Genomic DNA, 23019 nt, shown 5'->3' with positions numbered 1-23019 from the left:
CATTAGATGTGCCTTATTTAGAATTTTAAAACTACAAGTGTATTTTTATGATAGCATTAACTGTAAAGGGACTATTGTAATGGGGTAAATCAAATGTAGGCTAATATACTGTCAATTACTAAGCTCAGATTCATCTTACCAGTTAAAATTTATACTGTGCTTTTGTAATTATTTATTTTTAATTTTGTGATTTTAACTTCTGCTTTACAAAGCTTTTTTTTAGATTGTGTTCTAATGTTCTTCTAATCATAAACATGTACTACAGCTGCCAAACAAAACCAGAGAGAAATGTATTCATAAATCAAAATCTAATTAAATCTTGGGCACAAAACATTCAGCCAGGAAAAAAAGAAAACCTGTAGTATATATATTGTATTTAGGCCTATCTATCTATCTATCTATCTATACAGTATATATATATATATATATATATATGTATATGTATATGTATGTATATATATATATATATATACATATAGGCCTATGTCTATATTGTCTAATTTATCATTGTAGCCTTATTTAAGTTGATTTTCTGTATACTATGTATTTATTTTTGGACTAATAGTGGTTAATAAAGTCCCATAATGGTATGAGAGGGTGTCAGTGGTAATATCATTGTGTTCTTGTCGGTCAGTGTTAGAGGATCTGTGTAACAGCTGAGGCTTAGCCAGACAGTTAGCCTGCCCTGGACCAGGCTAGTTTCCCAGCATAAGTTGCCAGGGTAACTGAGTTTGAACTATTTTAAGTTTGCTTTATGAAACAGAATCCACCGACAATAAGTCTGACTTACCAAAATAAGCCTGGCTTGTATTTGAATCTTGTTTTATGGAACAACCCTCCGATGTCTTTGGACTCTAAATGGCTCCATCTGCTGGTCAAACCTCATAAATAAACACGCTAAACACTAGGTCTCATTTACTAATGATAAATCAGTGTGTGTGTTTGTGTGTGTGTGTGTGTGTCTGTGTATGTGTGTGTGTGTGTGTGTGTGTGTGTGTGTGTCTGTTTGTGTGTGTGTGTGTGTGTGTGTGTGTGTGTGTGTGTCTGTGTATGTGTGTGTGTGTGTGTGTGTGTGTTACTGACGTTGCAGTTCTCGCTGTTGTCCTCTCTGTGAGGGGGTGTGTGTGTGTGTGTTACTGACGTTGCAGCTCTTGCTGTTGTCCTCTCTGTGTGTGTGTGTGTGTGTGTGTGTGTGTGTGTTACTGACGTTGCAGCTCTCGCTGTTTTCCTCTCTGTGAGGGGGTGTGTGTGTGTGTGTAACTGACGTTGCAGCTCTTGCTGTTGTCCTCTCTGTGTGTGTGTGTGTGTGTGTGTTACTGACGTTGCAGTTCTCGCTGTTGTCCTCTCTGTGAGGGTGTGTGTGTGTGTGTTACTGACGATACAGCTCTCGCTGTTGTCCTCTCTGTGAGGGTGTGTGTGTGTGTGTGTGTGTGTGTGTGTTACTGACGTTGCAGCTCTCGCTGTTGTCCTCTCTGTGAGGGTGTGTGTGTGTGTGTGTGTGTGTTACTGACGTTGCAGCTCTCGCTGTTGTCCTCTCTGTGAGGGGGTGTGTGTGTGTGTGTGTGTGTGTGTTACTGACGTTGCAGTTCTCGCTGTTGTCCTCTCTGTGAGGGTGTGTGTGTGTGTGTGTGTGTTACTGACGTTGCAGCTCTCGCTGTTGTCCTCTCTGTGAGGGTGTGTGTGTGTGTGTTACTGACGATGCAGCTCTCGCTGTTGTCCTCTCTGTGAGGGTGTGTGTGTGTGTGTGTGTGTGTGTTACTGACGTTGCAGCTCTCGCTGTTGTCCTCTCTGTGAGGGTGTGTGTGTGTGTGTTACTGACGATGCAGCTCTCGCTGTTGTCCTCTCTGTGAGGGGGTGTGTGTGTGTGTGTTACTGACGTTGCAGCTCTTGCTGTTGTCCTCTCTGTGTGTGTGTGTGTGTGTGTGTGTGTGTGTTACTGACGTTGCAGCTCTCGCTGTTTTCCTCTCTGTGAGGGGGTGTGTGTGTGTGTGTAACTGACGTTGCAGCTCTTGCTGTTGTCCTCTCTGTGTGTGTGTGTGTGTGTGTGTTACTGACGTTGCAGTTCTCGCTGTTGTCCTCTCTGTGAGGGTGTGTGTGTGTGTGTTACTGACGATACAGCTCTCGCTGTTGTCCTCTCTGTGAGGGTGTGTGTGTGTGTGTGTGTGTGTGTGTGTTACTGACGTTGCAGCTCTCGCTGTTGTCCTCTCTGTGAGGGTGTGTGTGTGTGTGTGTGTGTGTTACTGACGTTGCAGCTCTCGCTGTTGTCCTCTCTGTGAGGGGGTGTGTGTGTGTGTGTGTGTGTGTGTTACTGACGTTGCAGTTCTCGCTGTTGTCCTCTCTGTGAGGGTGTGTGTGTGTGTGTGTGTGTTACTGACGTTGCAGCTCTCGCTGTTGTCCTCTCTGTGAGGGTGTGTGTGTGTGTGTTACTGACGATGCAGCTCTCGCTGTTGTCCTCTCTGTGAGGGTGTGTGTGTGTGTGTGTGTGTGTGTTACTGACGTTGCAGCTCTCGCTGTTGTCCTCTCTGTGAGGGTGTGTGTGTGTGTGTTACTGACGATGCAGCTCTCGCTGTTGTCCTCTCTGTGAGGGTGTGTGTGTGTGTGTTACTGACGTTGCAGCTCTCGCTGTTGTCCTCTCTGTGAGGGTGTGTGTGTGTGTGTGTTACTGACGTTGCAGATCTCGCTGTTGTCCTCTCTGTGAGGGTGTGTGTGTGTTACTGACGTTGCAGCTCTCGCTGTTGTCCTCTCTGTGAGGGTGTGTGTGCGTGTTACTGATGTTGCAGCTCTCGCTGTTGTCCTCTCTGTGAGGGTGTGTGTGTGTGTGTGTTACTGACGTTGCAGCTCTCGCTGTTGTCCTCTCTGTGAGGGTGTGTGTGTGTGTGTGTGTGTGTGTGTTACTGACGTTGCAGCTCTCGCTGTTGTCCTCTCTGTGAGGGTGTGTGTGTGTGTGTGTTACTGACGTTGCAGCTCTCGCTGTTGTCCTCTCTGTGAGGGTGTGTGTGTGTGTGTGTGTGTGTGTGTTACTGACGATACAGCTCTCGCTGTTGTCCTCTCTGTGAGGGTGTGTGTGTGTGTGTTACTGACGTTGCAGCTCTCGCTGTTGTCCTCTCTGTGAGGGTGTGTGTGTGTGTGTGTGTTACTGACGTTGCAGCTCTCGCTGTTGTCCTCTCTGTGAGGGTGTATGTGTGTGTGTGTGTGTGTGTGTTACTGACGTTGCAGCTCTCGCTGTTGTCCTCTCTGTGAGGGTGTGTGTGTGTGTGTGTTACTGACGTTGCAGCTCTCGCTGTTGTCCTCTCTGTGAGGGTGTGTGTGTGTGTGTGTTACTGACGTTGCAGCTCTCGCTGTTGTCCTCTCTGTGAGGGTGTGTGTGTGTGTGTGTGTGTGTGTTACTGACGTTGCAGCTCTCGCTGTTGTCCTCTCTGTGAGGGTGTATGTGTGTGTGTGTGTGTGTGTGTGTTACTGACGTTGCAGCTCTCGCTGTTGTCCTCTCTGTGAGGGTGTGTGTGTGTGTGTGTTACTGACGTTGCAGCTCTCGCTGTTGTCCTCTCTGTGAGGGTGTGTGTGTGTGTGTGTTACTGACGTTGCAGCTCTCGCTGTTGTCCTCTCTGTGAGGGTGTGTGTGTGTGTGTGTTACTGACGTTGCAGCTCTCGCTGTTGTCCTCTCTGTGAGGGTGTATGTGTGTGTGTGTGTGTGTTACTGACGTTGCAGCTCTCGCTGTTGTCCTCTCTGTGAGGGTGTGTGTGTGTGTGTGTGTTACTGACGTTGCAGCTCTCGCTGTTGTCCTCTCTGTGAGGGTGTGTGTGTGTGTGTGTTACTGACGTTGCAGCTCTCGCTGTTGTCCTCTCTGTGAGGGTGTGTGTGTGTGTGTGTTACTGACGTTGCAGCTCTCGCTGTTGTCCTCTCTGTGAGGGTGTGTGTGTGTGTGTGTTACTGACGTTGCAGCTCTCGCTGTTGTCCTCTCTGTGAGGGTGTATGTGTGTGTGTGTGTGTGTGTGTTACTGACGTTGCAGCCTTCGCTGTTGTCCTCTCTGTTAGGGTGTGTGTGTGTGTGTGTTACTGACGTTGCAGCCTTCGCTGTTGTCCTCTCTGTGAGGGTGTGTGTGTGTGTGTGTTACTGACGTTGCAGCTCTCGCTGTTGTCCTCTCTGTGAGGGTGTGTGTGTGTGTGTGTTACTGACGTTGCAGCTCTCGCTGTTGTCCTCTCTGTGAGGGTGTGTGTGTGTGTGTGTTACTGACGTTGCAGCTCTCGCTGTTGTCCTCTCTGTGAGGGTGTGTGTGTGTGTGTGTTACTGACGTTGCAGCTCTCGCTGTTGTCCTCTCTGTGAGGGTGTGTGTGTGTGTGTGTTACTGACGTTGCAGCTCTCGCTGTTGTCCTCTCTGTGAGTGTGTGTCTGTGTGTGTGTGTGTGTGTGTGTGTGTGTGTTACTGACGTTGCAGCTCTCGCTGTTGTCCTCTCTGTGAGGCAGAATGAAGCTTGTGACTCTCAGTCCTCCATCACACTCGTCCAGTGTGTCGTTGAGCTCCTCACAGCTGATGATGAGGCTGTAGAAGTGAGTGGGGATGGAGACGGAGCCGACCGCATGCCTGACACACACACGCACACACACACACACACACACACACACACACACACACACACACACACACACACACGCACAAACACACAGACACACACATTACAGTCTACACCAGCACATATAATCATTTAAAACATCACGTTATTAATATAAATACATAAATTATATAAAATAGTATTAAATCATATTTAAAAAAAAAAATAAAAAATAAATATATAATTAAATATTCAATGAATTAGAAATATAGTTATACATAATAAATATTACTATGTATAAATATTATGAATATATTATATTATATTTCAAATAATTCAATTAATAAGTTATAATTACATATTTATGATACAATAATATCAATATATATATTTAATATAATTAATTAATATATATAAACACTTATTTCTACATTACATTATAATGTACATTATTAAATAATTATATAAAATATAAAATAAGATTTTATAATAATTAATTATCTGAATATATTATTCAATACTTAAACAATTAAATAAATAATAATAATAATAATAATAATTTAAATTTAACATAATTTAAACTTGATAAACATGTTAATAAAACTAGCATGAGTGTCAGACGGATCCACAGCATAACTACAGCTGTAATTAGTACAGTCTCCACTAGGAATAAACATATTGATTTTTATAATATTTTATATTATGAAATAATAGTATGAAAAAGTAATAAATTATATTTAAATAAAAAATTATTTAAATATACAATTTGTATAAAATATATTTAAATAATTAGGTGTGTGTGTGTGTGTGTGTGTGATTCTCACTCTTTAATCGTCTCCTCCGTGTCTCTCAGTCCGTCGTGGTCGTGATCAAATATGGGTCCCATGATCACATTCACACCATTATTCTCCTGACTGTATCGCCTGAGCACGACTCTCTGCAGGTGACGCCACACCTCTACACACACACACACACACACAGAGAGAGAGAGAGAGAGAGAGAGAGAGAGAGAGAGTGTTAAGTCTCATTTCTTAACACGTTTATTCTAATATGTGACATTTGATCAATCTCATGGTGAAGTGTTTTTCTGCGTGAACTGCAGCAGTGTATGAAGCTGAAATAGTCTAAATGTGATTCACAAATGCATGTTCTTTCTTTTTTTATATAATCTGAAACATGCTTTGACTTGTATTACAAAGCAACTTATATAATGCAATTAAAGTAAACATACAAAACACACATTTGTACTGGTGCCGAGTGATGAGTTTCGCTGTCAATAATTTTGTTTAGGCTTGATGTTTATAATAAATATTGTTTATAATAAATGCTACCATAATTTATGTTGGTTTTATACTTAGATTTTTCATTTTCATTCAAGCAGAAATCATGATCACAATTAAAATATGATTAATCATGCAGAACAGTTAATCACAAATGCAAAGCACAGTTCATAAATGCACAAGTACGTTCGCACATTTCTGAATTATTTCATGTGTTTTAATTGGTCATCGTTGTGTGTGTGTGGATTGATCATTGTTGTGTGTGTGTGGATTGATCATTGTTGTGTGTGTGTGGATTGGTCATCGTTGTGTGTGTGTGGATTGGTCATCGTTGTGTGTGTGTGGATTGGTCATCGTTGTGTGCCAATCAGATCTTTCAAACGCCTCACTCAATGTTTTTCTGCCAGTGTGAATCAGCTCATGCACTTGTGAATCATATTTTGCACATTAATTTTGAGAATATTTAGTAGCGTCAGACTCACTCTTGAAGGCAGGATACATGGGAACTGTGTTGGTGATGAGTGAAGCATCATATCTGGATTCAGCCGTGACAGAGAAATCTGCACAGAAACCAACATCAGTCCTTCAACATGCCTGAAACACGTGTGTCAGCTTTACCTGGAACTCGACATTTCTCATTTAAGGCTAAACCATTGTTGTGGCTCTCAGACAAGTTGAGAGAAAACATAAAATACACATTAAGTCTTTGTTTTATTACATTATGTGCATCTGTAGATTTCAATTACAATACATATCTTTAAAGGCGGTTTCCACAAATCGAGTTTTTTCTCCACTTCAGCATCACTTATATCCACCAAAACTTACAGTTTTTTTCCTTTCTATATTCTGAAGGTTTTTACTGAGGGGATTTTTCATATATCATTCGCCTGATTATATTTTTAACATTTTACTCCTAAAACATGGTAAAACTTTATTTTTTACTGTCTGTTGACAGTATTTCGTGATTTATGGAGTGATAAAGAGACAAATCCAAAATCCTCTCAGTAAAAACATATAACTCTAATAAGTCAACAAAATCAAACAAGAAATTTGAAACTGGCTTCATCCAATGTTCATATTAATGTTCTGGAAGTTTATGCAAATTACTGCATATTTAGTCAAAAAAATGCCTTTTGCATTTTTAAACATTTAAAATTTTAGAAAACTTGAAATACAAAACAACTGTCGTAATGTACTTAATAAATCATTTATAAGTAGTGAAGTATTTAATTATCAAGTAAAACTTATCAGTAATTATATACAATTAATAAACAGGGGACATTATGGTGATATCATTTAGTTAAGAGCTTTACCCTGTTCATCTGTGGTGTTTAGCCTTAAATCAGAGCCTTCTTATTTACATTCACTGTCATAAAATAACCGCTAAGAACAAGAGAAGTGTGTGTGACTGACCCGGCGGGTAGAGGAACGCGTGTGTGACGCTGGACTCCTGGCTGTACGTGTTGCATGTGTGTGTGAGATCGAGACGAGGATCCGCTCTCACACACTCGCTGGACGATACTGCCGCCACCTCCACCTGCACACACACACACACACTGAAACACTGAAACGGCTCAGAGGAACGTGTGTGTGTGTAAACACAGTGGGTTGTGCACCTGTGCTGTCAGCGTGAACTCGCTCCACAACGGCATGTTGATGGTGTGACTGAAGCCGCTGCAGTAATCGGACTGACACAGCAGTGTGTACGACGTCTGGAAGAGAACAGCTGGACGACCGAACGGCAGGTGTGTGACGTCTGCACACACACACACACACACACACACAATCAAGAGATTCATGAATGCTTCTTTTTTTAAAGAAGTGAAAGAACTTCAAAAAATGAAAGTGTAAAAAAAAAAAGTAACAGAAGTTTAATTTTACTGTAAGGCAAATGTACTGAACAAAAAATATATATATATTTGATACAAAATTGGTATTTTACTAAATAATTCGGACTAAAATAGGTAGAAAATCAAAGCTGTATGCCTAACCGAGTTGTGTTTTTGCAGTGTTTTTGCCAAATTTGCAGTTGATATCACAAAAATTAAGCTGCTAAAAGGTTTAAACTATTGTTTCCGTGGTAATGCTATGTCCAAATTCAAAAAGGGTTTTTATGATGATTGCTAAAATATGTGGGAAAAAAGGCAATAAAAAAAGGTTAAAGGTGTATTTTTTCAAGGTTTTTTAGTTAAAGGAAGAGGTCTCCTCTTCTCTAGCTATATATATATATATATATATAGTGACAAAATTCAAAGCAAATGCAAAGAATACTAGTGATAATACATTATTACACACATAATACAAATACATTATATTACATAAACAAAGCAAATTATATTATTTAATCAAATTATTCCTGTCCCTGCATCCCATCATCACATGACCTGTTATTACGGATGAGAACGTGTGAAACTGAAACAGATCTTAACTGTTCGACGGTCCATCGGCCGCAGGAGGAAACGTCTGGGAACTTTCTTCAATGTTGTTCTGTGAACGAGAAGAGACTCAACCCACTGACCTGTAGAGAACACGTGTGTGTGTGTGTGTGTGTGTGTGTCACACTAACCTCATCATCACAGTTGCAGCTCAGGTCATGGGTCACTTCAGAGGGCGGGGCTAAAGGCGTTGGTGATGTCACTTCCTCTGGCTGAGTAGGAGTATATGTAGGGTTTCTCAACATGTCATTCAGACTGCCGTGTGTCCCGTTATTAGGGGCTGGAGTTAAACCCAGCAGATCTACACACACACACACACACACACACACACAGATGCTGCATGAATCTGTCATGGTTCTCATGATCTAATACTCTTAAGAAACACGTCAGGATTCACTCACCACACATGACGTTATACAGTTCAATGTTCTCAAAAACAGGCACTTGTGTCTTGAAATTGAAGCTTGGTCCAAATCCCATAAAGATAGTCTACGAGAAAAACACAACGGAAACATTCATGGATGGAGAGACAGATCCATAGATAGGTATATAGAATGATAGATATAACGAACGAACGATGGATAGAATTGAATAACATATATAGATGAATGTATTGTTTGATTGACTGATAGACTGATGGACTGATTGATTGGTTGATTGATTGGTTGATTGATTGATTGGTTGATTGATTGATTGATTGATTGACTGACTGACCTGCATGCTGCTGATCTTGTTGTCAAACCCATGATCTCCAAAGTAGCCGCAGGTAGCAGGTGTTCTGCTCTCAAACACAAACATATTAAAACATCACTTGAGTTCAACTGCACACGCCTTGTCTGCTAAAATGGCTTTTTGTGAAGAAATTGTATTTGTTGTTAAATGATGACCAGACTACTGACTAAGGGCTGTTTACACGACACCGTTTTCAACTAAAAACTTAAAACTTTTTATGTGTTTTGGCCGTTCGTTTACACGACAACGGAGTTCTGGGTGCCTGAAAACGCAAAGTTTTGAAAAAGTGCAAGTTTTTGAAAACAGTCTCTGTGTAAACAACAAAAACGTAAATCTCTGAACACGCTGACATCATGCACATGCGTATTACGTGTTCAGTCTATAGTGTTTCATCGCCATCTACTGGCCTGGCAGCAGAATGCAGGGGGTTTTAGTTGGATCCGTGTGAATGGGGATCATTTTGACAATGGTGTCGTCTGTACGCGGAAAACTCAAATGAAAAACGTCTCCATTTTAAGCATATCGTTGTCGTGTAAACGTACCCTAAAGCATTACTAGTAACACTTGTTTACTTGTTTAAAGATGCCATGCACACATACTCAGTTTTTTTTAAAGTGTCGACTATAATATACTTGTGTTGTTTTCATATAAAGCTAACTGGGTCACTTCTAGTGCTGAACGGTCTCAAACACACACACACTGGTACTCACATGGCCACGTGCCACTTCCGGTCCATGAGCAGGTGCACGTCCTCGATGCGTCTGTTGTTGGCGTAGTGCAGGCGTTTGGGCAGGTGCTGCTTCAGGTACGGCTTGAAGTGCTGATTGGGCATCTTACACTGAAACGGGAAGGGTCAAAGGTCACATGATGCACTATGCACAAACAGTGGTTTTGTGTGATTTATATACTTACTGTTAAATTAGCTACAATCTCCTTCGGATTGTCTGAAACATGAAAAGATACGTCAATAAAATCAGCCATGTAAAGGTTTTAGAAGTGTCGACTTCCTCTGAAACTATAGTAAAGTACTTAATTGACACTGTTTTGAAGAATTAACACTTTCTAGAATACTACTGAAACTGAACATCTGTACTCGAGGAAAAACATCCTGCTGTACCATATGTAATTGTTAAATACATTGTGGAAATTGTGACTTTAATGCAAGTTTTCAAGTGGAGAATTTTTTTTAAATATTTAATACTTCAGTTTGTTTTACTTGTAGAAACAATCTACCATCATTCATATGTGTTTTGGCTCAATAATTTGGTAATTTGGAGTAAAATTCGGACAGTTTCCATACTTTGTTAGAAGAATGTCTCTACAAATTCAGAGAAACGTTCTCAAAAGGTTAAATAGTTTTAAAAAACTGTATTAGTCTGTAGTTTTTATAATTATTTTAACTTAGATAAATGCATGAACTCACATGGTGTGTTTGCAGTTTTGGGGCCGATTCTACCGGAGGATCCTGGTGTTAACGTGATGGCATCAACATCGAGTCCGTAAGAGCCCAAATACTCTGTTCGTTCACAGTGAGATTCCTCCATCCCTGAACACAAAGACATGGAGAATCTGCCGTTAAATGAGCAGTGAGATCCGAGTCTTACCAGGCCATCATACATAAGATTAGAGGTTTCAGGGCAGAATCTGAAGTATTTATTTCTCACTGTAGATTATAACATACGTACCGTGATCGCCCACCAGCATGACGTTCACACAGCGATGGAGGTTCATCTGTTTCAGCCCGTTCATCAACTGACCGATGATGTTATCGATCTTCCTGAGCGTGTTATCCAGCTGTCCCAACACACACACACGCAGTCAAAACACTCTCAAACGGGTGTTTGGCCATGAGCAGGAGTGTAAAGTACGTCATTACAACTGATATGAAGAATTTACACTGACTTCACAAGAATACTATTGAAACTGACAACCAAATTCACGCACAGTAAGTCTTCTTTTGAAACTTGAATTTCATTTCACACACGTTTGTTCATTCAGGAGTATTGTAAACAGGGCTGTAGACTTGATCTTGACTGATACACATGGTAGCAAATGCACTAGTCATCTTCAAACTCTATTCTCAGAGTTAAAACCAATTTCATATTTACCCTTGTCTAAATGTCAGATACTAATCAAAGTGTGTGTGTGTGTGTTTCACCTCGTTGCTCAGCGGGCCCAGGATGTGTCCGTACGTATCCGGCTGTTCCGAGTGGACAGCGTAGACATACGGCCTGGAAAAACACAGCACACACAACTTAATGTGCAAAATAAACTTAATGGGGAAAAATTAACTGATAGCAGAGAGAGAGCTGATACTGACAGAGACAGAAACACCACTATACTACTATATATACAACACACTTTATTAAAGGCACGGATAAATGTGACACTTATTATAATGGGTTTATTTGAAGATTGTTTCAAGTTAACTTAAATTTAAAGCCTATTAATGTTAAAAATTATGGTGGCTCTCCTTTTTTTGAACGATTCAGTCCAGTTTGGTGAACTGTTTCGAAAGAATGATTCATTCACGAACCTGACATCACTACAAGCAATTGGGTGTGCCATAGCCTATTTGCTGGTCCGAGAGTGCCAGCTTTGGTTAAATCTAACAGAGATCAAATATGCTGACCAGACATCCCAGCTGGACTCCCCTATCTCTCCCTCTGGCTTATTTGGTTCTGCAGTGGATAGCTTCGCTGAGCGTTTCACAGCATCCCAGAAGTCGTCACAATCCATGCGCCACTTTCTGCAGAAGAGGGCCATTACATCTGTTGCTTCTAGTCACCCTAAGTCATCATCAACTCAGAAACACACCAATCCAGCTCCCGCACCGCTCTTAACTCTTTTAAGAGGTGAAGAAGGTGAAGAAGGTAAAGCACTATCCATTTCCCATTCCCCATTTCCCCGGCCTAAGTTAGTGCTGGATCCTGAGCAGCCCAAGCAGCCCTGATGTCTTGGGCACAAAGAGGAGGAGGCTTTGTCTCAACAAGGTTGGCCCACCCCCAAAGCGATGTGTTCACCTCCAGACCCCCTGTTCAGTTCTGGGTGTTGGAGGTGCTATGTTTGTTATCGGTACTGGGTTTGTCCCACCAGTGATATGCGTGCCAAGACCTCCTTACGCTGTTATTGCGAATCAAATAAAAAACAAAAACCTACACAAAAAGAGCATTCCTCCTCTTCTTTATCCTATTACAAGCATCAGCTCCCCGCCACGTGTGACTCTTCAACCCCTCCTCCCATCAGGAGCCAGGCTTGGGAGGCCATCCGGATTCCAACGGGGCTCCTCGCTCCAGGGGTGTGACTCGGATGACAACGTTCAAGTCCTCCGAGTCGAAGTCCAAGCTCTGTTAGCGGCGTGCGTTGTGGAGAAATTTCCCATGGCCCACAGCGAGTCAGGTCTCTACAACCGTTATTTGCTCGTTCCAAAGGATGGCCTCAGGCCCAACCTCGAATTGAGATGTCTGAACCAAACTCTGATGAGACCGCTGTTCAGAATGTAAACTTTGAGTCAAGATTTACCCAGGGGATTATTTTTTATCGCTGGAACTGAAGGGCGCATATATTCATATCCAGATAGACCCTCATCACAGACCATTCTTGAGATTAGCGTTTGTAGGGGTGGCTTACCAATATGCAGTCCTGCCATTCGGACTGTTCCTGGCTCCACATATTTTTACGAAATGCAAGGATTGCTGAATTACCTCGATGATTGGCTGCTCTTAGCCCAGTCGCACACTTGCTCTATGCGCGCAAAGATCCCTGCTCCTCAGCCATTTAGAAAGTCTGGGGTTCAAGATCAATTTAAGCAAAAGCTCGCTATCCCCTACCCAACGCATCTCGTTTCCATGGGGCAGTCTTCAATTCGACCCAGATGTGGGCCTGGATTTCGCCGGAGCTCCCCGAAAATTCAGAGGCTGGCGGCATCATTTAGAAGTAGGGACTACTTCCCCTTGAAAACATTTCAGAAGCTACAAGACCTTGGTCCCCTTGAAATCACCCAATCTGTATCAGTTGGGGGTGGAAGTTCCAGTCAGAACTCATGGGGCACCAGGTTCTGGTCCGGTTGGACAATACGACAGTGGTCCACATAAATCACCAAGGGGGTCTTAGGTCCCACCCGCTGAACAGGCTGGCGTGCTGTCTCCTCCTGTGGGCACAGAGCAACCTTTGCTCAGTAAGAACAGTTCACATGCCAGGATCCATTAACAGCTGAAGCGAAACAGTCCACCACCGAGGGAACTGAGCCTCCACCCCCAGACGGTTCGCATGATCTGGAGCTTTTTCAGGCAGGCGGAGGTGGACCTCTTTACTTTGGTAAGAGAACTCCCACAGCCCCAAAATTTCTTGAAGGAAAGGGATGCATTAGCCCACAGGTGGCTCTGCTCCCTCAGGCCATCAACTGATTCAGGGAGGACAGATTCTTCATTTTGCTGGTGGCACCTCTGTGGTAGAACCAGCCGTGGTTCCCAGGAATAATTCGGCTGCTGTCGGCAGCTCCATAGCCAATCCCGCTGAGGGGGTGCCACCTTTTCCAGGTGAGAGGGGCAATTTGGCATCCCTAACCTGAGTGGTGGATCCTTCATCTGTGGTCTCTCGACGGGAGCCTTCACGTCTTTCCCTGAGAGATCATGTTCATGACCCGTGAATCATGTTAGGGCACCTCCTCCAGGTGTCTTTATGGCCAAAAAATTGTCTATCTTATCGAGCTGGTGTTCAGCTAAGGGTGTAAACCAGGGGTCACCAAACTCGGTCTTGGAGGGCTATTGTACTGCAGAGTTTAGCTCCAACCAGCTCCAACACACCTTCTTGAAAGTTTTTAGTATGCCTAGTGAGACCTTAATTAGCTGGTTTAGGTGTGTTTAATTGGGGTGGAGCTAAACTCTGCAGGACAGTTTGGGGTTTGGGTTTGGGGAGTTTGAGTCTCCACCCCTGGTCTCCATGGCCCTCCAGGACAGAGTTTGGTGACCCCTAGTGTAGACCATCTATTTGCCTCTCTCGTTGAAGACCACTCTTAGGCCTTAAGCCAAGAAGAGGCAATGTGCCCAAAGTCTACACCATTTAGAGCTCAAAACACTTTCTGCTCTCCACTCCTCTTAAGGTGAGCAGACGCCACACTCACTTTGCTTAGTCCAGGCTCTTAGGGTCTACATTGAGCGCCCTAGCCAGTTCAGGCAGTCAGAACAGATATTGTCTGCTTCGGAGGGGCCGCCAGTTACAAAGCAGAAACTGTCTCATTGGATAGTGGACGCAATAGAGATAGCTTAGAAATCCAAGGACTTGCAGTGCCCTATTGGAGTGAAGGGAACACTCTACCAGGGGAATGGCCTCTTCGTAGGCTTCCACCTTTACCAGGTTCTACAACATAGGCATCCCTTTACTATAGCGAAAACACTCTGGTTACTAACAAAACCTCAGTTCCCTGAGATAATGGGGATCAGCGCTCCATCAGTCGAAAAAGTCTGACAAAATTCAGCGCGACATAAAATAGGCAGTCGGCCCCGTCCGTTTTGTACAGATGTGAACCAATCAGGCTTTAGTATTTTTGTTACAGTAATCCCTATCATTGTAGTTGTCAGTATAGTTATCGTTAAAGTGTTTACTATAGTTACCTTATAGTAATCCCTATAGTTATTGCTAGTTATCGTTAAAATTATCACTACAGTTATCATTAAAATGATCACTTTAGTTATCGTAGTTAGTGTTATATTTAAGTTGGCTTGAGAAAGCCAACTTACTGAAATCCTATTTAAACTTATTATTATTCTTCTGAGACTAAAAAATCTGACTCTAACTCCTCCTAGAGCTTTAACTCTACATACTCCAAACTCGGGTCAGACCTTCAGACTGTTCTGACTTAGTGTGCTATATCTTTTCAGACTGATTTGACTTTCAGTTTTCTTAAAAATTAATATTAAAAACCATAAAAATCCCATAGACTTTCATTGCAGACTGCTCAAAATGAGCCAAGACTACGGTGGCCCATTAGTGCACAAACACAAAAACTCAAATCTAAAATCCCTGAAGCCCTAGACTCAATTAAACTACTATTCTATGTACTAATTCACTTTACTATCTATCTATCTATCTATCTATCTATCTATCTATCTATCTATCTATCTTCAAACTATTTTATCTATCTTCAAACTATTTTATCTATCTTCAAACTATTTTATCTATCTTCAAACCATATCTATCTATCTATCTATCTATCTATCTATCTATCTATCTATCTATCTATCTATCTATCTATCTATCTTCAAACCATATCTATCTATCTATCTATCTATCTATCTATCTATCTATCTATCTATCTTCAAACCTTATCTATCTATCTATCTATCTATCTATCTATCTATCTATCTATCTATCTATCTATCTATCTTCAAACCTTATCTATCTATCTATCTATCTATCTATCTATCTATCATCAAACCTTATCTATCTATCTATCTATAAACCTTATCTATCTATCTATCTATCTATCTATCTATCTATCTATCTATCTATCTATCTATCTATAAACCCTATCTATCTATCTATCTATCTATCTATCTATCTATCTATCTTCAAACCTTATCTATCTATCTATCTATCTATCTATCTATCTATCTATCTACAAACCTATCTATCTATCTATCTATCTATCTATCTATCTATCTATCTATCTATCTTCAAACTTTATCTATCTATCTATCTATCTATCTATCTATCTATCTATCTATCTATCTATCTTCAAACCATATCTATCTATCTATCTATCTATCTATCTATCTATCTATCTATCTATCTATCTATCTATCCATCTATCTATCCATCTATCTTCAAACCTTATCTATCTATCTATCTATCTATCTATCTATCTATCTATCTATCTATCTATCTATCTATCTTCAAACCTTATCTATCTATCTATCTATCTATCTATCTATCTATCTATCTATCTATCTATCTATCTATCTATCTACAAACCTATCTATCTATCTATCTATCTATCTATCTATCTATCTTCAAACTTTATCTATCTATCTATCTATCTATCTATCTATCTAATCTATCTTTCATTCTAACTAATCTATCTTTCTTTTTAACTAATATATCTTTCTTTCTTTCATTCTAACTAATCTATCTTTCTAGCTAATCTATCTTTCTTTCTTTCTAACTAATATGTCTTTCTTTCTTTCATTCTAATTAATCTATCTTTCTTTCTTTCTTTCTTTCTTTCTAACTAATCCATCTTTCTTTCTTTTTAACTAACTAATCCATCTTTCTTTCTTTCGAAACTAATATATCTTTCTTTCTTTCATTCTAACTAATCTTTCTTCCTTTCTTTCTTTCTTTCTAACTATTCTTTCTATCTAATCTATCTTTCTATCTAATCCATCTTTCTTTCTTTCTTTCTATCTTTTTTCTAACTAATCTTTCTTTCTTTCTTAATAATTAATTGTTCTTTCTTTCTAACTAATCTATTTTCTTTCTTTTTAACTAATCCATCTTTCTTTCTTTCTTTCTTTCTTTCTTTCTAACTAATACATCTTTCTTTCTTACTAATCCATCTTTCTTTATTTCTAACCAACTAATCCACTGTTCATTCTTTCTTTCATTCTAGCTAATCTATCTTTCTTTCTAACTAATCCATCTTCCTTTCTTTCTTTCTTTCTTTCATTCTAGCTAATCTATCTTTCTTTCTAACTAATCCATCTTTCTTTCTTTCTTTCTTTCTATCTTTTTTCTAACTAATCTTTCTTTCTCTCTTTCTTTCTTTATAACTAATCAATTGTTATTTCTTTCTTTCTAACTAATCTATTTTTCTTTCTTTTTAACTAATCCATATTTCTTTCTTTCTGACTAATCCATCTTTCTTTCTTTCTAAATAACTAATCCACCTTTCTTTCTTTCTTTCTTCCTAATCTTTTCTTTCTTTCTTTCTTTCTTTCTTTCTTTCTTTCTGCCTAATCTTTCTTTCTTTCTTTCTTTCTTTTTTTAAACTAATCTTTTTCTTTCTTTCTTTCGAACTAATCTGTCTTTCTTTCTTCCTTTCATTCTTTCTAACTAATCTTTCTTTCTAATCCATCTTTCTAACTAATGTTTCTTTTAACTTATCTTTCTTTCTAACGAATCTATTTTTCTTTCTCTTTCTAACTAATCTTTCTTTCTTTCTAATCTTTCTTTCTTTCTAACTAATATTTATTTCTTTTTCTTTCTAACTAATCTTTTTTCTTTCTTTCTAAGTATTACTAATTTATCAATCAAAATTTAAACTTTTTTAAACTTCAAACTACTTAAAACTTCTAACTTTCTTTTAACTTCTTCAAACTCTCTGGTCTGGCTTTCTCAAGCCAACTTAAAGTTTGTCTCAACAAACTTTTTTTTCTAGTTATAAATATAGTTATCGTTCTTGAAGTGAACAAGCTGTTATAGTATATTTTGTTATTACAATTACAGTAATGAGGACTGGGAGGCTTAAATGTCATTAATAACAAAACTGTAGTAGTATACTAGTATAATAGTCTTAATCTTAGGCTTAATCTTCCTTATGAAGAACATAAATTCATGAGTTCACACTTACATATAATTAGATAGTGTAAAAGATAAGCGTATTTGGCGTGCTGTCCGAGGGGAGGGCTCCGAGCTCGGAATTTGGCCCGAACCAAGAGTACTGGATTGAGCTCCCCTCATGACAATTAGGTTAATTATCTGAACGTGCTTCTCCCGAACTTTGTTAATAAAACATCATTTTGTGAGATTCCATCATAAGAATGTTTTTTTCCCAGTAAGAGGTGAAATGACGCACCTCTCGTCATCAGGCAGGTGCAGCCACTGCAGAATAGTGAGAATCCTTCTCTCCAGAGGAATCACCCTACAGAGAGACAGACAGACATGTGTTTATTCAGGCCTTCAGAAACAACATCTTTTCTAAGAACACACAGACAGACGTCAGAGATCTTGTTCACGAGTGGCTGCTCACTTCTTCAGAACTCAAGCGAATGAAGCTCTTCAGAGAAGAATATGACGATTGGGACAGACTGAGCCACTCTGAATGACCTGTGTGTGTGTGTGTGTGTGAGTGAGAGTGTCTGTGTGAAAGGTCTTTGTTTGAATCATGTGTTGGTTGTGTCATGAGTCTCTTGCAGTGACACTCTGAGCTTTGCTCCAAACACAGAATGCTGATTTGAGAAGAAAACCTCATTTGAAATGAAACTCTGCTGAAGAAACAGCTGATAGTTCTGATTAATCAGTAGAATGTAGAACAAAATAACCATTAAGACCTGAAATCAATAATATGCAGCAGATTAAATGAATACTGCGATCTCACCAGGGCCAGAAGAAGGTTCCCGCTTTCACGCCCTGTTTCTCTGACGTGATCCAAATCTGAGAAGACAAACAGACAAAAACAGTTTAAAATATTAAACATGGATCCACTTCAAATTTTGCAACTAGGCTTTCCATGCAGACCCACATTGAGCTTGATAATTTATTTAGTGTTCACATAAAAAACTCATCTGCTTTACATTTTAAATATGCAGACGAGATTATAATCCCTATGTGAGCTATCCTGCTGTCTCTGCTGTGATTGGCTGAGAGCCATGTGTGGGCGGAGTCATGACTCACAGGCTGCCCCCCCCACCAGCGGTGATTGAGCTTCTCCCGGCCTCTCAGTCGGAAATGAGCTTTGAACACGGGATCATACATGGAGTTGCACACGATCCCATGAGACTCAGGATACAAACCCTGAGGAAGAACACGAGTAAAAAACATGTGACATAAAATCCTAACTCTTTATTGCCCTGCTTCTCCCGCTGCCGGTACGTGTTCATCACGCCACACAGGAACGCACTCTTATTCTGCAGGCAGTGTGAGGGAAGGGAAGGTTAAAGGGATAGTTCACCCAAAAATGAAACTTCGTCCATGATTTATCATCCTCAAGCCATCCTAGGTGTATATGACATTCTTCTTTCAGAATCTTTAAAAATTCTCCTTTAAGACTCTAATTCGTGACTGGTGTTTTGTTTTGCTCTATCCTCTGCGCTTCCATGTTCGTCATTTATTAACCCCTCGGAGCCTGTGAAGCACTTTTATTATGGACAGATGCACTTTTATGATGGACAGATGCACTTTTATGATGGATAGATGCACTTTTATGATGGATAGATGCACTTTTATGATGGATAGATGCAATTTTATGATGAATAGATGCACTTGTGATGGATAGATGCACTTTTATGATCGATAGATGCACTTTTATGATGAATAGATGCACTTTTATGATGGATAGATGCACTTTTATGATGGATAGATGCACTTTTATGATGGATAGATGCACTTTTATGATGGATAGATGCAATTTTATGATGAATAGATGCACTTGTGATGGATAGATGCACTTTTATGATCGATAGATGCACTTTTATGATGAATAGATGCACTTTTATGATGGATAGATGCACTTTTATGATGGATAGATGCACTTTTATGATGGATAGATGCACTTTTATGATGGATAGATGCACTTTTATGATGGATAGATGCACTTTTATGATGGATAGATGCTCTTTTATCATGGATAGATGCACTTTTATCATGGATAGATGCACTTATCATGGATAGATGCACTTTTATGTTGGATAGATGCACTTTTATCATGGATAGATGCACTTTTATCATGGATAGATGAAGTTTTATGGACTTCAAAACAGAAACAGCCATTCACTGCCATTACAAAGCTTGGAAGAGCCAGGATATTTTTAATATAACTCTGATTGTATTTGTCTGAGAGAAGAATGTCATATACACCTAGGATTACTCGAGGGAGAGTAAATCATGGGGTCATTTTCATTTTTGGGTGAACTATCCCTTTAAATTAAATGAGCTGCAGTGTGTGTGTGTGTGCGTCGTTACCGTGGCCAGCGTGTAGAGGTTCGGGAAGGTTTTGGACGGGTACATGGGTCTCATACGAGGGGCGTGAGTTCCACACGAAGCTACGACAGAAACACATGAAACAGTGTTAACAAGCAGCTGATGAACGAGAGACTCAGTTACGGAAGATGTGTGAATGATGAGGGAACGTTACATTCTATCATTCTTCAAACATTATGAAAACATTACTTTTGAATGTTCTCTGAATGTTCTGAAACAAGTAACATTTAAAAAACGTGTATCTGTGTGATGCAGAGACGAGATCCTGTACTCAGTTTGTGGATGTTGGGTAAAACACTCTTTCCCTTCTTCATGTAAGAGGAGCGGAAGCCGTCGAGAGATATGATGATCAGAGGAGGACGGACGAACCTTCAACAACAACACACTGATTTACATGTATGCAGCAGCAGACGCTTTTATACAGTGCAGTTGGCCACAGTTGAAGCAGATTCAGATTCATGATAGCTTGATTCTGCATTGAAACAGTGTGTCGGTCCAGATGCTCTCAGAGTGTATGAGACACACAGATGATTCACTACAAACACACACACACACACACACACACACACACAGATGATGTCACTCACCCTGCAGGGCATTCTGGGCTCTGAATCTCCTCACAGTCGCCCTCCAGCCACGAGCTTTCGCCTGCTACACACACACACACACTTTTTTGAAAAATTCAGATGTGAAATGCAGTGATATGTGTTTGTGTGTGTGTGTGTGTGTGTTCAGGGCCATCGCTAATGAGGTGAAAGGTGGTGACAATTATAGTTATAAGCACAAAATCCAGCACTTATACAAAATAGGCATCTGTTGTATGAACTATTCTAATTTTTTATATTAGTTGCATGCCTGAGATATAAATGAAAACCACAAAAACATGCATCATCATCATCATCTTTTTCCGCTTATCCGGGTCGCGGGGGCAGCAGTCTAAGCAGAGATGCCCAGACTTCCCTCTCCCTAGACACTTCCTCCAGCTTTTCCAGGGGGACACCGAGGCGTTCCCAGGCCAGCCGGGAGACATAATCCCTCCCGGTGGGACGCGCCCGGAACACCTGCCCGGGAAGTTGGCTCCTCTCGATGTGGAGGAGCAGCGGCTCTCTCTGAGCTCCTCCCGAGTGGCCGAGCTCCTCACCCTATCTCTAAGGGAGCGCCAAGCCACCCTGCGGAGAAAGCTAATTTCAGCCGCCTGTATCCGGGATCTTGTCCTTTCGGTCATGACCCACAGTTCATGGTGAGAGTAGGAACATAGATTGACCGGTAAATCGAGAGCTTCGAGCAGCTCAGCTCCTTCTTCACCACGACAGACCGGTACACCGACCGCATTACTGCAGAAGCTGCACCGATCCGTCTGTCAATCTCCCGTTGCATCCTTCCCTCACTCGTGAACAAGACCCCAAGATACTTGAACTCCTCCACTTGAGGCAGGAACTCGCCACCAACCTGAAGTGGGCAAGCCACCCTTTTCCGACTGAGAACCATGGCCTCGGATATGGAGGTGCTGATTCTCATCCCAGCCGCTTCACACTCGGCTGCAAACCGTCCCAGCGCATGCTGAAGGTCCTGGTCTGATGGGGCCAGCATGACAACGTCATCCGCAAAGAGCAGAGACGAAATCGTGTGGTCCCCAAACCCGACCCCCTCCGGCCCCTGGCTGCACCTAGAAATTCTGTCCATAAAAATTATGAATAGAACCGGTGACAAAGGGCAGCCCTGCCGGAGTCCAACATGCACCGGGAAGAAGTCTGACTTACTGCCGGCAATCCGAACCAAGCTCCTGCTCCGGTCGTACAAGGACCGGACAGCCCTTAGCAAAGGGCCCTGGACCCCATACTCCCAGAGCACCCTCCACAGGTCGCCGCGAGGGACACAGTCGAATGCCTTCTCCAAATCCACAAAGCACATGTGGATTGGTTGGGCAAACTCCAAGCGGCAACATTCTAATCTGAAAAATGAAGCCTACCCGGAAGTGTGAAAAACTGCAATACATCAAAAATCCGCTAGAGGGAGGTCCCAAAAGGGAGCAAATATCTATAGACCACCATGTTAAAATGTTTTTACAGGTTGGTCCCATGGACTTTTATTGTATTTTTCGATAGGTTCCGAGTGCCTGACAACTGTGAGGGGGGTGAATTTTTTTCTAACTCGTTAGTTTAGATCGTATTTAGATATAAAATGTATGACAAATAAGGGCGTGGTTAACTTTGATTGACAGCTTGATTGACAGCTGATAACGAGCATAGGCTGCGCCAAGGAGAATGACAACATAAGAAGCGCCATTTTTTAACACAGTTGAAATATAATACTACTGTTTCTGTATCATGAAATGTAGTTTTAAGAGTTTTTCAGGCGAGAATGTAGTTGTTTAAAGCTCAAATCTGTGGTTTATTTATAAAGATTTATGAAAATTTATCCAGTTGTGAGATCCAGACGATCAGCGGACGCTCAACGCTCATGTTCCCCGCCTGGAACAGCCTTTCCTCGGCTAGTCGTTCTGATGTTTGCCACTGACTCTGGTGTCTCTGTAGTGGTTAAACATGAGATATAATTCATCTTGTGTATATCTAACGGGCGATTTTTGGTCTCGTAAATCTATAATTTGTTCCCTGGCCAATCGTTTTGGCTGAGGGGAAGTTTCATAACTGTATAAGCTATTTAACTTTACCGTTGAGCGCTGACTTTGTATGTTTGACTGAACTGTTTGCTTTATTTGTATAGCTTCTTGTACCTTTTACTTATACTTTTATAATGGCTAATATTGATAAAACTGAAATTTAACAAAAAGAGACTGGGTTGAGTTTTGTCATTTTAAATTTTAATACAACGAAGATGATCTGTAATGTTGTTTACTGCAACATCTGTTGTTTAGTACAAATGCACATATTGCCTGGACCATATTAAAATGTTTAATATTTTTATATTATATTTAAAACGAAAAGAGGCAGGTTTGTGTTTTATATTTCGTTTTGTTATAAATAGGCAAACGTTATATGCAGTGAATATAATCAATACGCGTTGCCTGAACCACATTTGTGTGGCTATAATGTTTAAGATTTCTTTAAATAAAAACTAAAAGAGTTAGTGTGGTGTTTTATAACAT

General features: G+C 40.7%; 1 protein-coding gene across 3 annotated transcripts in view; it reads right to left on the bottom strand.

Moving 5' to 3' along the window:
• The window catches only part of enpp2l (ectonucleotide pyrophosphatase/phosphodiesterase 2-like), a 34717-nt gene that overhangs the window by 6359 nt on the left and 5339 nt on the right, over nucleotides 1–23019 (bottom strand). The window contains exons 5-24 of one of the 3 annotated variants that reach the window (XM_084131845.1): nucleotides 20501–20564; nucleotides 20185–20282; nucleotides 19896–19975; nucleotides 18609–18728; nucleotides 18313–18368; nucleotides 17791–17856; nucleotides 11155–11227; nucleotides 10682–10790; nucleotides 10420–10542; nucleotides 9909–9940; nucleotides 9707–9834; nucleotides 8979–9042; nucleotides 8666–8753; nucleotides 8396–8565; nucleotides 8259–8316; nucleotides 7446–7585; nucleotides 7243–7366; nucleotides 6312–6389; nucleotides 5374–5506; nucleotides 4428–4581 (exon numbers count right to left, since the gene is read on the bottom strand). In XM_084131845.1, coding sequence (XP_083987971.1) covers nucleotides 4428–4581; nucleotides 5374–5506; nucleotides 6312–6389; nucleotides 7243–7366; nucleotides 7446–7585; nucleotides 8259–8316; nucleotides 8396–8565; nucleotides 8666–8753; nucleotides 8979–9042; nucleotides 9707–9834; nucleotides 9909–9940; nucleotides 10420–10542; nucleotides 10682–10790; nucleotides 11155–11227; nucleotides 17791–17856; nucleotides 18313–18368; nucleotides 18609–18728; nucleotides 19896–19975; nucleotides 20185–20282; nucleotides 20501–20564 — 1958 coding nt within the window. Of the gene's footprint in view, nucleotides 1–4427; nucleotides 4582–5373; nucleotides 5507–6311; nucleotides 6390–7242; nucleotides 7367–7445; nucleotides 7586–8258; nucleotides 8317–8395; nucleotides 8566–8665; nucleotides 8754–8978; nucleotides 9043–9706; nucleotides 9835–9908; nucleotides 9941–10419; nucleotides 10543–10681; nucleotides 10791–11154; nucleotides 11228–17790; nucleotides 17857–18312; nucleotides 18369–18608; nucleotides 18729–19895; nucleotides 19976–20184; nucleotides 20283–20500; nucleotides 21665–23019 lie in introns of all 3 variants that reach the window. The other 2 variants (XM_084131846.1, XM_084131847.1) reach the window with 2 other exon arrangements.

This window comes from Abramis brama, assembly GCF_963993115.1.
Source record: "Abramis brama genome assembly, chromosome: 12".
In the NCBI taxonomy this organism is placed as follows: Eukaryota; Metazoa; Chordata; class Actinopteri; order Cypriniformes; family Leuciscidae; genus Abramis; species Abramis brama.
The sequence above is the reverse complement of the archived record's forward strand: the minus strand, read 5'-3'. Positions and strand labels throughout refer to the sequence as shown.